The following is a 14,675-nucleotide window of genomic DNA, read 5'->3' as shown; positions in this document are numbered from 1 at the left end:
AAAATAATTTTTTTAAAATATGAAACAAATACTTTTTAAACCCTAAAAAATAGTTTTTTGTTTAAAAGAATAAATTTTGTATTGAAACAAATGCACCTATTATTATCTCTCAAACAACTCAGAATATTACCTCTAAACAAATCCTCTCAAACAACTTGGAATATTACCTCTCAAACAAACTCATATTCAGTAATAATAAACAATTAGGGTTTCTAAATTTATATACTAATAATATATATAAAGATAACAAATAAATAGTATTGATTTTTATAAAATATAAAGTAACAAATAAATAATATCGGTTTTTATAAAAAATATGTTGTTTTCATACATGTTTGTTGGAGTGAGTGCAATGGAAATTAGAAGAAGAAAAAATAGAGTGCAATACATATAAAATATATATAGGCCGGCCTGTCAGGCCTAATAGGCTTTTTTACAAGCCTGAGTCTGACCTATTTACATAAATAGGCTTTAAAAACAGCCTGAGCCTGACCTTTTTATTAAACAGGCCAGGGCAGGTCAGGCCAGGCCATAGGCCCCTGTCGGACGGCCTAGCCTATTCCCATCCCTATTTGTGACTTCCAATCAGCAAACTGCTAATATCTTGACAAAAAGTTTGGCAAGACCCAATTTTGAGCGACTTATATCCAAGTTGGACATGACAAATATCTATGCACCAAATTGAGGGGGGGTGTTGAAGAATCAAGAGAAATCAGATTTGATTCTCCTTTATTTTATATTATTATGTTTATTTTTATTTTATGATTCTGTCATTATTACTCAGTATTACTATTGTAATTTTTTTCTCTATATAAACAACTTAGAGTTGTAGTAATAAAATATGAAAGTATTTTGCCTTTTACTTTCTTCAGATATCTAACATGGCATTGAAAGTTCATTAGGTTTTTACTGAATAATGAGGGAAACCATTTCTCTAAGTACATGAGATTTTGGTGACCTAATCGATAGTACCACAACATTACAGACTCGTCGTTATTTGGAGAAACCACTGCACAATAATTGGCTTTGAGTTCTTTGGAGGAATCTTCAACTTGCAAGTAGTAAAGTCCAACACACTCTTTAGCACTAGAAATTGTCTTTCCCAACTCCAAAATTTAAAATTCACACAGAAAATATCTTATAAGATTTTTTATATTATATTAGAGTATCTTGAGTTATTTCCTAGGATCAATTTATAATCATAGAGATATCTTAGAATATCTCATTATTATTATGATTTATTCCTGCTTTAGGATTGAGTCTATGTTACTCTATAAATAGAGATTATTATTGAGTCTTTGTAATCAAGTTAGCATAAAGCTATTATCAATAATATTCAAACCCTTATTATTTTCTCTCCTCCTTTTCTCTAAAATCCCACAACTTCAACATGGTATCAGAGCCTATTTCAATCCTCCTTGAACAATTTGCTGTTGTTCCGCTTCTAAGTTCCCAACAGTTAGGCAATATAATTATAGTTTTTCTTTTCCAACGTGATATTTTTTTTCTCAAACGACACTGGTTTACGTTTCCGTTCAGTTCGTTACTGCCGCCGCCACTGTTTCCGGCGACTTTTACGGCAAACAACCACCTTCGACTTCGCTCCTTCAAAAATAATACTAAGCATTTCTATTCATCTTCCTCCGCCGCCACTGCTCGTTTCTATTTGTATTCATCCACCGCCGCTGCCGCCATGGTTGTTCACACAAAGGATGAACCCTACCTAGCCGCCTCAATCTCTAAGCGCGTCCGTATCTTCGAATGGATTCAGGAGGAGCAGCAGATTTGTCTGCTTTCCCCATATATAGATCTGATTAAGGTACTGCTTCCTGATGGAAACGTGAAGGAAGGAAAAAAATGGTAACCTACTCATTTGGACGTTGCTCGTGAAATCTCAAAGAATTTGGCCAATAATGCTCTTATTACTAAGGTTAATTGTGTTCTTTGGGATATGACTCGTCCTCTTGAAGAGGATTCTCAACTTCAGATCTTTAGGTTTGATGATGATGAAGGACATGACACTCTTTGGCATTCTAGTGCTCACATTCTTGGCCAGTCACATGAGACGGAGTATGGATGCAAGATTTGCATTGGGTTGTGTACTACAAGAGGAGATGGATTCTATTCTGATGTTTTTTGTGGCGACTCGGGATTGAATGATTATCACTTTAAACTAATTGAGGCTGGGGCATTGAAGGCTGTTGCGAAAAAACAACCCTTTGAGCAGTTTGTGATAACTCTCGTTGAAGCGAGGGAGTGTGCTCCTGGTATGGCGAGGAAGATGTCACAGTTTACTAGCAGGTTGTTTGCAATTCTTATGAAAATGCTTTTGGATATTGAGGATGATCCAGCTTGGCACACTGTGGAGATTGAGGATGAAGATGCTGGTGAAACTAGCAATTATAGTGTTGGACAGGAATGTTTGGATAGGTTATCTATATCTCTGGGAGGAAATCCGATTGTTCCTGTTGCTTCTGAACAATTACTTGCATATTTGGCTGCACCTGAGTGGCAAAAACGTCTTACTGCATTGATTGCACTTGCTGAGATAGCTAAAGGATGCTCAAAGGTCATGATAAAGAATTTGGAGCAAGTGGTGGCTATGGTATTGAATTCATCTCCTGATCAGCATCCTCATGTAAGGTGGGCAGCTATTAATGCAATTGGTGGGCAATTGTCTACTGATTTGGGTCTATATTTGCAAGTTCAATATCGTCGGGGGGTGTTTCCAGCCCTAGCTGCTGCAATGGATGATTTTCAGAATCCTCGTGTAGAGACTCATGCTGCTTCAGCTCAGCTTGGCACACTGTGGAGATTGAGGATGAAGATGCTGGTGAAACTAGCAATTATAGTGTTGGACAGGAATGTTTGGATAGGTTATCTATATCTCTGGGAGGAAATCCGATTGTTCCTGTTGCTTCTGAACAATTACTTGCATATTTGGCTGCACCTGAGTGGCAAAAACGTCTTACTGCATTGATTGCACTTGCTGAGATAGCTAAAGGATGCTCAAAGGTCATGATAAAGAATTTGGAGCAAGTGGTGGCTATGGTATTGAATTCATCTCCTGATCAGCATCCTCATGTAAGGTGGGCAGCTATTAATGCAATTGGTGGGCAATTGTCTACTGATTTGGGTCCATATTTTCAAGTTCAATATCATCAGGGGTGTTTCCAGCCCTAGCTGCTGCGATGGATGATTTTCAGAATCCTCGTGTAGAGACTCATGCTGCTTCAGCTTTGCTCAACTTCAGTGCACACATGATATTTTAACACCATACTTGGATGGAATAGTTTGCAAACTGCCTGTACTTCTTCAGAATGGTAAACAAATGGTGCAAGAGGGAGCTTTAACTGCTTTGATATCAGTTGTTGATTCATCTCAGGATCAAATGGTGCAAGAGGGAGCTTTAACTGCTTTGATATCAGTTGTTGATTCATCTCAGGATCACTTTCAAAAATACTATGATGTTGTCATACCATACCTGAAGGCTATATGGTTAATGCAATTGATAAGTCCACTTGTAGAGGAGGTCAAAGGTATATGGTTCGACAATCGTTTACAATGTGACCTTTCTCGGTTTGTCTTGCCTTGGCTTGAATTTTGATCAATGAAAATGTTGAATAAGAGAAAATGAGAGAGACATATGGTGAAACCGTGTGTCTGAACTACACAACGGAGTCTGTTTTATATAGGCTCAAGGCAATAAATACAAAAATAAATATGGGAGATATTATCCCTATTTACATGATATGTAATAAATATAAATATATTTTCAACACTCCCCCTCAAGCTGGAGCATATAAATCATATGCACCAAGCTTGTTACATATATAACTGATTCGAGGACCTCTCAGAGACTTAGTGAATACATCTGCCAATTGATCATTGGAATTAACAAAACTAGTGGTGATGTCGCCTGATTCGATCTTCTCCCTTACAAAGTGACAATCTATCTCAATATGCTTGGTCCTCTCATGAAAAACTGGATTAGAGGCAATGTGCAATGCTGCTTGATTATCACATATTAATGTCATTTGTGTTGCCTCTTCAAATTGAAGCTCTTTGAGTAACTGTTTCAACCAAATGAGCTCACAAGTCACTAATGCCATAGCCCTGTATTCAGCTTCAGCGCTAGATCTTGCAACTACACTTTGTTTCTTACTCTTCCAAGATATTAAGTTTCCTCCAACAAGTACACAATACCCAGAAGTGGATCGCCTATCAATGGGTGAGCCTGCCCAATCGGCATCTGAATAACCAACTATCTGAGTATGTCCTCTGTTTTCATAAATTAGACCTTTTCCTGGAGCACCTTTAATGTATTTCAAGATTCGTATCACAGCATCCCAGTGTTCTTGACAAGGAGAATTTAAGAATTGACTTACCACACTGACTGCAAAAGAAATGTCTGGACGGGTGACTGTGAGGTAGTTTAATTTACCAACCAATCTTCTGTATCTCCCTGAATCTAAAAATGGCTCCCCATGATTAGGTAGAAGTTTGACGTTTGGATCCATAGGAGTGTCAACCGGTTTGGCATTCAACAAACCTGTCTCTTCAAGAATATCCATAGCATATTTTCTTTGTGAAATTACTAAGCCGTCCTTAGATTGGGCTACCTCAATACCCAAGAAGTAGCGGAGCTTGCCAAGATCTTTAGTTTGAAACTGATGAGATAAATGTTGTTTCAATTGGAGTATGCCCTGTTGATCACTACCAGTTATGACAATATCATCTACATAGACAATCAAGTAAATGCACCCTTGGGTTGAGTGGCGATAAAAAAGAGAATGATCAGCTTCACTTCGAATCATGCCAAATTGTTGCACTATTGTGCTAAATCTACCAAACCAAGCTCGAGGAGACTGTTTAAGACCATAGAGAGACCTTTGAAGTCGACAAACCATGGTAGAGGACTCCCCTGAGCAACAAACCCAGGTGGTTGCTCCATATACACTTCTTCTTCAAGGTCACCATACAAAAAAGCATTTTTAATGTCAAGTTGATGTAGAGACCAATGTCTGATGGCTGCAATAGAGAGGAGTAGTCTAACAGAGGCCATCTTAGCCACAGGGGAGAAAGTATAATTGTAATCGAGGCCAAAAACTTGAGTGTACCCTTTTGCTACCAAACGAGCTTTAAAACGATCAATCTTACCATCAAGACCAACTTTCACCGTATAAAGCCAACGACATCCTACTAAAGACTTTCCAGACGGTAAAGGAACCAATTCCCATGTACCACTACTCTGAAGTGCACACATCTCGTCAATCATTGCTTGTCTCCACTCTGGGTGAGATAAAGCTTCACCTGGAGATTTAGGAATAGAAACAGAAGACAGGGAAGACAAACAAGTATAATGCAAAGGAGAAAGACGATGGTAACTCAAGCCAATGTAATGAGGGGATGGGTTACGAGTAGGACGTATACCTTTACGAATAGCAATAGGAATATCAAGGGTCGGATCCGATAAAGAAGGAGGTGGCGGTGAAGGAGCGTCTGGAATGACCTCGGTATCAAGAACAGGTGTAGGGACATGTACAACCGATGGTGGTTGACGACGACGATATGTCTGAAGAGGTTGTACAGTTGGAGGATCAACAAGAGGAGTCTCAAGTGGGACAATGGGAGGGGCCACAGGAGGTGTCTCAGGTGGGGCATACGTAATAGGCTCTAATGGTAAAAGAGAAGGTGAAATAGACTTTGGTAGGTCCAGAGGAATAGTTGCAGACAAAGGATCAGGAAGCGACTCATAGTATGTAACAGACTCAAAAAATGTGACATCAGCCGATATGAGATATCGTCGAAGAGTAGGAGAATAACAACGATAACCTTTTTGGGACCGATGATAACCCAGAAAGACACATTTTAATGATCGAGCTGAAAGTTTGTCAAGACCAGGAGTGAGATTGTGGACAAAACATGTAGATCCGAAGACCCGAGGAGGAAGTGAGTGAAGAGGGGTACCAGGAAAGAGGATCGAGTGAGGGACTTTGTTATCAAGAGCAGACGAAGGCATGCGATTTATAAGATAGCACGCCGTTAGAACAGCATCGCCCCAAAAGCGAGATGGTACATTACCATGAAGAAGGAGAGTACGAGTGGTTTCAATAAGGTGCCGATTTTTGCGTTCGGCTACCCCATTTTGTTGAGGTGTATGAGCACAAGATGTTTGATGAAGAATGCCGTTAGAGGTCATAAAATTTTGAAATTGATGGGACAAATATTCACGGGCATTATCACTGCACAAAGTGCGAATGGATACACCAAATTGAGTTTTAATTTCCTTATAAAATTGTTCAAAAATAGAAAATAATTCAGACCTATTTTTCATTAAAAATAACCACGTACAACGGGAAAAATCATCGATAAAGGTAACAAAATATCTAGACTCAAGTGTGGAAATAGTACGAGAGGGACCCCAAACATCTGAGTGAACTAAAGCAAATGGGGAGGAAGCTCGTTTATTAGCTCGATCAGTGAAATGACTACGAGTGTGTTTCCCTAATTGACACGACTCACAATTTAAGCTAGATATTTTGGTTAGATTAGGTACTAATTGTTGAAGTTTGGGAAGACTCGGATGACCTAACTGAGCATGTATAGTAAGAGGAGAATATGTGGTAGGGCACGCTGTTGATGGGTTTGAGAGATAATAAAGACCATTAGACTCACATCCGACACCAATTTGTCGTCCTGATATTCGGTCTTGCAAAGTAACATTGCAATTAGTAAATGTGACAACACAGTCATGAGAACGAGTCAATCGACTGATAGAAATTAAATTAAATGGGCATCCAGGTACATAAAGGACATATTTAACTAATAGAGTAGGGAGGATTTGGACAGTGCCAATCCCTTGAGATTGTGTTTGGGAACCATTGGCTGAGACTATCCTAGGTAAATAACCAGATGTTGTGAGAGAGGAGAAAAGAGTCTTATTACCAGTAATGTGATCAGATGCACCAGAATCGAGAATCCATGGGCTATGAGAAGGTGAGATGCAAACAGGTGAATTACCACTTTGTGTGGCGGAAACAGCGGAACTCGAGTTCTGACAATACTCTCTCCACCGAAGAAAATCTTCATAAGTAGCCATAATCAATAAGTAGTTACCTAAAACCAGCAGCGAAACAGTGGCGGAAGAGGTTTTTTTTTTTTCTTTTTTTTTCGATGAACAGTATCGCGCGATGAACAGTGACTGATTTTCTGGAAGAAAAAAAATGAACGACAAGCGACAAAGAAAGGGTAAACCGGAATTGAGACACGGTTTATCGAAAAAAATCTCACCGAAGGACAGTGGGTCCCGGGTAATCACGGTATAGGGTTGTCTCTCTTAATAGGCTCTAGATACCATGTTGAATAAGAGAAAATGAGAGAGACATGGTGAAACCGTGTGTCTGAACTACACAACGGAGTCTGTTTTATATAGGCTCAAGGCAATAAATACAAAAATAAATATGGGAGATATTATCCCTATTTACATGATATGTAATAAATATAAATATATTTTCAACAGAAAATATGTGTCCTAGTTCAAACAGTCGTTATCTCTCCTGATTTGGACGCGCTTTCTCGCTTTGTTTATCGATCATGGCTTCATTTCATTAGAGTCGCGCTGCTTCTTCTTTAGTGTTTGTCATGCAATATAGTTCCTACTAATAGATTATATCAGTGGCTTTTATTCCCACCGACGATCATTCTGGTGGTTTCCCTTTTCCAACATATGAATCATATTAGTGATGACTTCTTCCTCCGTTGATGGTTATTCTAACGGTGTCTTTTATTTTCATGACTTACTTTATCTTGACCATTTGTCCCAGATGCACTGGTCTTGTCTTTCTCTCCTTGAAGCACGCCTCTCTCTTTTTGAAGCAGATTCAAGTTTAAAAATTTTGAGTCTCCATTATTATTGGTTTGAAGCTTCCAAATGCAGTTTTTTAGAAGAACGAAGCTTGCTTTGTTCAATTGCTTGCCATGAATTCTCTCAGATTGATGATCAATCAGGCTATCTGGCTAGGCTATATTTATAGCAATTCTCTCCGACTTCACATGCATCCCTGAGTTGCCTCTCCATCTTTTTAATTATTTTGTGGAGCAAAACATTGTTTTCTTGTAGCATAGTTGAGGGGGAGTGTTAGAATATTAGAAAATATTTTATAAGATCTTTTATATAATATTAGAGTATCTTGAGTTATTTCTTATGATCAATTTATAATCATAGAGATATCTTAGAATATCTCATTATTATTATGATTTATTCCTGATTTAGGATTGAGTCTATGTTTCTCTATAAATAGAGATTATTATTGAGTCTTTTGTAATCAAGTTAGCATAAAGCTATTATCAATAATATTCAAACCCTTATTATTTTCTCTCCTCCTTTTCTCTAAAATCCCAAAACTTCAACAATATCTCTGGATTTGAACAACAACATGGTGCAAGAGCCACAATTGAGTGAACTTCTATGTGACTAGTTGGATTCTAGAGCCACAATATCTTCAACCATAGGTTGCTAGTTGGATTCTAGAGCCACAATATCTTCAACCATAGGTTGCTAACACCGTTTGTAAGAGAGTATTTCCCGTGATGTCTTAGAAATAGACATTCACCTTTTGCCTACACTTTTGTTCTTTGGCAATCAATTAATAACGTCTGAGAAACTCGATGAAAAATTACATGGATTGGTAAGCAAGTATTGAAGTAAGGTTGCTAGGTCAAGGTAAAACCAAAAATCGTCAATGAAAGTGACAAAATACCTAAACCGAACTAATGCGGCTTGGACTCCACCATTAGAGTAAAATTATTAAGAGAATTTTCCTAGTGATGATTGTGACTTAGAAAGGTATAACAAGCATGATTCCCAAGCTAACATGACTCAAACTCTGAAATCTACAGATGAGAGAGATTGGGAACTATTTTTTCTTGGGAACTATTTTTTCTCAACTTATATAAATTTAGATGACCCAAACGATGATGAGATCTGGAGACTCCATAGAGTCAAAGAATCCACCCGTTGTAACAAGCTTGAAACTTAGTAAGCTTTAGTTTGAGGGGGATGTTAGAGTCAAAGAATCAAATTTGGCTAATCATTATTAGGATAAAAATCATAGATTAGGATTTGAATTCTCAAATCATATCAATTAGCATCTACCGTATTTAATCTTCTTGCTAATTATAAATAGAGGTGAGTGTAATCTGATTTAGACACAAATCACAAATTCAACAGAGTACAAACTAAATTCCTCGACTACAAGGATTAAATCAGCTAATTATAGCCTAGAAACTTTCCTAATTCACTAATTGTGTAAAAGAAAATGTAAACAAGGAAAGAGGGAAATTAGGAAAAAGAACATTTACATAAAGGAAATAATGAAACTCTCAACACATGGAAATAAGAAAAAGCTCAAGTCTCAACAATAATATTCACATCAACCATCAAATCATAAAACCAACAAATGAATATTAGATATTTGAACCTATATGCATACTGTTAGACTTATTATGCTGCAAATATTACATTATTAGGCAGTTATTAGGCAGCAGTTATGTTTTTAGGTAGTTATTGAATAATTGAATAGATAGGGAAACTAATAGGAAAAGTGGGGAGGCAATTAATTGGGTATCGATATTGGTTGGGAGAGACCAAGATCTCAAATTCTTGGAAGGGAGAAACCCAAGACTCTCGAATTTCTTGGGAACCCATTGTGTAATCTTATTCTATCATCAATAAAAGTCAATTATTACCATTAAATTTCTATGTTTGTACCAGTTTCTATCACATACATACATACACAAATGCATACATTACATGCATATATATATATATGCAAGATGACAATTAAATGTTTAGAAGTTTTACACATATCATGGGTAACATTTATAGGAACACAAGGAGACTGCCAACTTCGAAGGAAATTAACATGTATGAAGCACAAGAGTAGCAAGAGCGTACACTGGTCCAAATAATTTTCGAGTGAATCAACCTGATCACTCCCAAAGATACCATTTTGCCCCATTGCATTAGGAGCACACGGTGCGTGTGCCAAAACATTCTCAAGTGCAGTTTTCCATTCATATAAATCCTCAATAGTTTCGGCCTGTAGCATTAACAAACGCAGAGATACATCAGCAAAAGGGAACAATTTATGTACTTGCATTTCTTCTATCTTGTACTCCCTCTGGTTCTTTTTATAAGAGACAGTTGGGTTAAAATTTGGTCAACAAAACTTGATGTATCTGGTCCATTTAGACCAAATGCATCTAGTTTTGTTGACCAAATTTTAACCCAACTGTCTCTTATAAAAAGGATTGAAGGGAGTATCTCATTATGTGTCAAACCACTGAGCATATCAAACACAACAAAGCTCACAAAACATAATGATTATTGCATTAATAATGAAATCCAGTAACTTAAAAGAAATTTATACTGATTATTATATCTTGATAATCATTATACGAACATCATTTACATTATTGACTGATGTACACAAATGTTAGTATTCACTAGACTATAACTATAGGGAATAAATATGCCCTGATAATAAAATTATGATAGTAAAATATTTACAAATACAGAAAATACAAGTACGAGCTAACCAAAAAACAGAATATAGTTGATACTTTATCATTAAGGTAGAGAACAAAAAATCTTGAGAAGGGGAAGAAACCAACAATTATCATAAAATAGAAAGCAAAAAAAAATTGAAATGTGCTTCAACTGAATAAAAGTGCAAGATTTAGAGAAAAGGTAAAGCACTTAAGCACCTTAAGTGTAAATACTCGTCCATCACGACCGTCAGGAAATTGTACAGTCAAAAGTTTCTTATCTGCTTTGATAGAAACACTGAAAAATTTGACAAGTTACAGGTCAAGAAACTTCACATTCACAAATACTACTACAGTGATATTATGAAGAGAAACAAACTGCCAATAATGAGTTCTAGTTAAAAACAAGCCAACCTGCCTGAATTGTTGAGGTCAATGCCACCAAGAGTCAAATTCAGTTCATTTGCCTTCTGAGAAACAGCATTCTGAAAAGTAGAAAATTGTTAAGAAATATACTTAGGCAAGTACAACATTCACACTCTCTACAAACATTGCATGAATGTGTATTTTAATAAGGATTCTTTTGTTCATACATTGCAAACCAAAAGAAATTACGATAAAAGATATGGAGAGTCTATGAGCAAACTAATTCTAAATATAAAATAGACATGGAAAAAAAAACATCATTGTACATTAAAAAGGATAAAGTGTCGTATCCCAAAAAATTGATAAACCAAGTTCCACAACACAAACAATAAAGTTAATTATTGCGTAATTATATCATGTCTTATCATATGTGGACAACTACAGCATGATATCTTTGTTCCTAGTTGGTAAAATAATTATAAAAATATCTGGTTTCCAAAATCTAATAATGAGAAATATATTCAACATATTCATTGTGACGATTTAATGAAGAAAGTTATGTCACAGATAAAGTTTCAATCTTTAAGAATTATATATGTGGGTGAGCCTCAAGATCATCTAGATGTACTTTTTCAATTAATTACCAACTTCATTGTTTCTTCGGTAGGGTTTTCTAAAACTCTAATTTGCTTACACTGTATAGGGAGCACATCAGAAAAGATGGACAAACCACATGATATAAAAAATCACTTACTGGATCACTTCTGAAGAATACAAGTGAAGTTTGTGTTAAAATAAACCACCTTTTCTTCCAGGATGTCCATCCAATTCCTACACATCATGAAATATATAGTGTAATAAATAATTGATTCACAAAATCAGCCATTTTGCCAAGAGTTCAATTTTAGGTCTGCATTTGAGTATTATATATAGAAGAATAAAAACTACAATTATGTTTGGGGAGAATTTGACGATGAAAAAGCTGAATGTTTTTTCACTTATTTTTACTATTTACAAAGGTTATGATATTTGGACTAAGGTACACAAATTCAACAAATGGTTGTTGAAGTTATGAGTTTTACATTAAATAAAAAGAAACGAAGTTATTCAGACTTCAAATATGATGATGGTGTAATATTAGTGATGATAATTTAATACTAACTAAATACAAAAGACTAAGTACTAATTCCCATTTATAAAAATATAATATAAGACTCTTAATCCTAATTGAATTGGGAAATAAATCATGATAATAACTAAGCAATATGGAGAGAGAGAGACAACACCTTTAAAGACTATCTATTTTACTCTATGTATAAAACGACACTAGAAGCATTTTTACCCATATATAGTTCCTTTGAACCAAAAACCAAATGTGAAAACTAGAGGAGTAAAACACACCTTTGGAAGATATGAAAAGCGGCCCACTCTTGAAAACCTGCAAGAAATAATATCACATGAATTCAAACTGCAGTAAGGAAGCAACATGGATTAAATAAATTCCACATAAAAGGTCACTCTAAAACATATGAAGCTTACATCAAAGTATCTACCTACAGCTCCCTCAAGAAGTCTGCTAGACTCATGCCTATATGTTGTGTCTCACTTGATATCTTTACCAAATACCAATAGCTGGGGCTAGATTCTTATTATGATATGGCTCTTTGAAACATAAGATCCCATCACAAAATCACACCAAAACACTCAACCAGGATATTCTTAGGCAATGATTTATAGATTTCAAGAACAATTGCACTATATATATGTGTGTGTGTGTGTAGTTGGCGGCCCACTTACTTCATTCCTAACTATTGTCATAGTTACTCCATTTAATTTTCTCATAGCTATTAGATTTCACCAATTCAACTATTGAATAGTGTCATATTATTGATAAATCGGTATATATGTTCTCAATTGGTCACAATTCATATATGATAATTGTCAATAACTTACACAACCTCTAGGAATTAGAGAGCATAGTCTCTCACACCCCACCCTTAACCAAACAAACCCTCCTATCTCTGCCCCTCTCATTATTTATTTAGAAGTTACATGGCAGTAACAAAACATCACATCAGCAGTTACATTAATGACAATTATCTCAACAATTATGCATATCAAATTTTATGTATACAAAGTTCAAACTGGAAACAACTGAATTGAAGCCTGAAGGGCTAAGTGTGACCGATGAACACAAAACTTGACCACAGTGATAAATCCAGTCACAATTATGCTTCCAAGCCAATTGAAATTAGCCAAGCTAGTCCCCTACCCACACTAACTCTGGACTTTGTGCTTTATGTTCCCAGTTGTCCATTTAATTTAATATCTATAAGTAAACTCACTCCCATACCATGTAATTTGAGTAATTTTTGTGTCTAATGAGACTACACAAAGCTGTATTTATAATATATATTTACAATAAATATGATTTCTAATTCCAATCACAAAGCAACAAATACCTAAAGCATATTTTACATGTGACTAATAACAAACCATATTTTACAGTTACAAATCCATCTATCAAGGGGAGGAATATCATATCAATGAGCGAGATAGAAAGCATATCGATACTCTTGAGAATTCATGTAGAAAATATATTGAATTAATTGAAAAGATTATGTAAAGTTAATACATGCTCTATTTATAGAACTTATGAATGATTAACTACTAACTACTTGCTAACAAACCTTAACTAACTCACAAAAGAGTTACAACTAACTCATCTAACCAATTACCTATACTCTAACTAACTTATATTTTCTATAAAAAAAAATTCACACAATTTTGAATCCCATTTTTAAAATGATAGACAATGAATTTACCTTATTGCCATTTCTACTATGAGAACAAAGATGATCTGGTGGTGCAGGCTGAAGCTGAGGCTTAGGAGAGGGAATAGAAATATCACTAAATCCCTACAAAAAAAAAACAAACAAACACATAATTCTATAACCTTCCCCCAAAAATTTACACAAACAAAAGTTAAAACAAAACCTATACTGTATTCACAATTAATTCATCATTTAGAGGTACACCACAACACAATACCCTAACTCCAAATTAATTTGAAAAATAATATAAAATTAATTACCTGAGCCAATTCACCATTTTTGTAATTCATGTTTGTGATCCCAAATTCAAAACCCTACAATGCATCCACATAAATCAAAATGACAATGCAGCTTAACAATTATAACGATAAACGCATAAACAATCATAAAAGATGAAGAAAAACATTGTAGAATAGATAATTACCTTGGTCAGAAATGAAGCATGAAGGAGAGTGATGAAAAAAGAAAGTGAAAGGAAAAGAGAGAGAGTTTTGTGTTTCTCTCTCTATCTCTATCTTTCACTCTCTTTCTCTCTGTGATCCGAATGTGAGAAGTGAATGTTTTTTGGAAAAGAAAGAGCAATGAGGAAAAAGATGAAGGTGTACACGTCATCATCAACCTTATTATTATATAAACCGAACCCGTCGTTGATGGAGGGAAAGTACGTAAGAGCAAGACATTATTATTTTACATCACACAAAGATATAGAAAATAGAAAAATGTAATTACGTGATCTATTTTCGTAACTTTTTTTATAATAGGTATTCAGTCATAAAAAATTATAAGGTATGAAAGTAAAATCGGATTATACCTAAAAAAATAAAATCGAATATTTATACCAAAAAATTAAGTTGGACTTCACTTTTAAAGGTAGAACTATAATTTTAATTAATTATTCTTTTAATTATAAGAGATTTTTTTGTC

The 14,675-nt window shown here is 35.4% G+C and overlaps 1 protein-coding gene across 6 annotated transcripts in view; it reads right to left on the bottom strand.

Annotated features, from left to right (window-relative positions):
• The window catches only part of LOC101498807 (rho GTPase-activating protein REN1), a 34,645-nt gene extending 20,232 nt beyond the window's left edge, over window positions 1-14,413 (bottom strand). For 2 of the 6 annotated variants that reach the window (XM_012712950.3, XM_012712951.3), the window contains exons 1-8: window positions 14,176-14,412; window positions 14,012-14,065; window positions 13,743-13,835; window positions 12,319-12,355; window positions 11,672-11,748; window positions 10,966-11,036; window positions 10,771-10,849; window positions 9,959-10,103 (exon numbers count right to left, since the gene is read on the bottom strand). In XM_012712950.3, coding sequence (XP_012568404.1) covers window positions 9,959-10,103; window positions 10,771-10,849; window positions 10,966-11,036; window positions 11,672-11,748; window positions 12,319-12,355; window positions 13,743-13,835; window positions 14,012-14,041 — 532 coding nt within the window. In that variant the 5' untranslated portion in view covers window positions 14,042-14,065; window positions 14,176-14,412. Of the gene's footprint in view, window positions 1-9,958; window positions 10,104-10,770; window positions 10,850-10,965; window positions 11,037-11,671; window positions 11,749-12,318; window positions 12,356-13,742; window positions 13,836-14,011; window positions 14,066-14,175 lie in introns of all 6 variants that reach the window. The other 4 variants (XM_004490374.4, XM_012712949.3, XM_012712953.3 and 1 more) reach the window with 3 other exon arrangements.
• Window positions 14,414-14,675: the final 262 nt, after the last annotated feature.

Source organism: Cicer arietinum, chromosome 2, assembly GCF_000331145.2.
Source record: "Cicer arietinum cultivar CDC Frontier isolate Library 1 chromosome 2, Cicar.CDCFrontier_v2.0, whole genome shotgun sequence".
NCBI classification, from domain to species: Eukaryota; Viridiplantae; Streptophyta; class Magnoliopsida; order Fabales; family Fabaceae; genus Cicer; species Cicer arietinum.
This window is presented reverse-complemented; position numbering and strand designations above follow the sequence as displayed.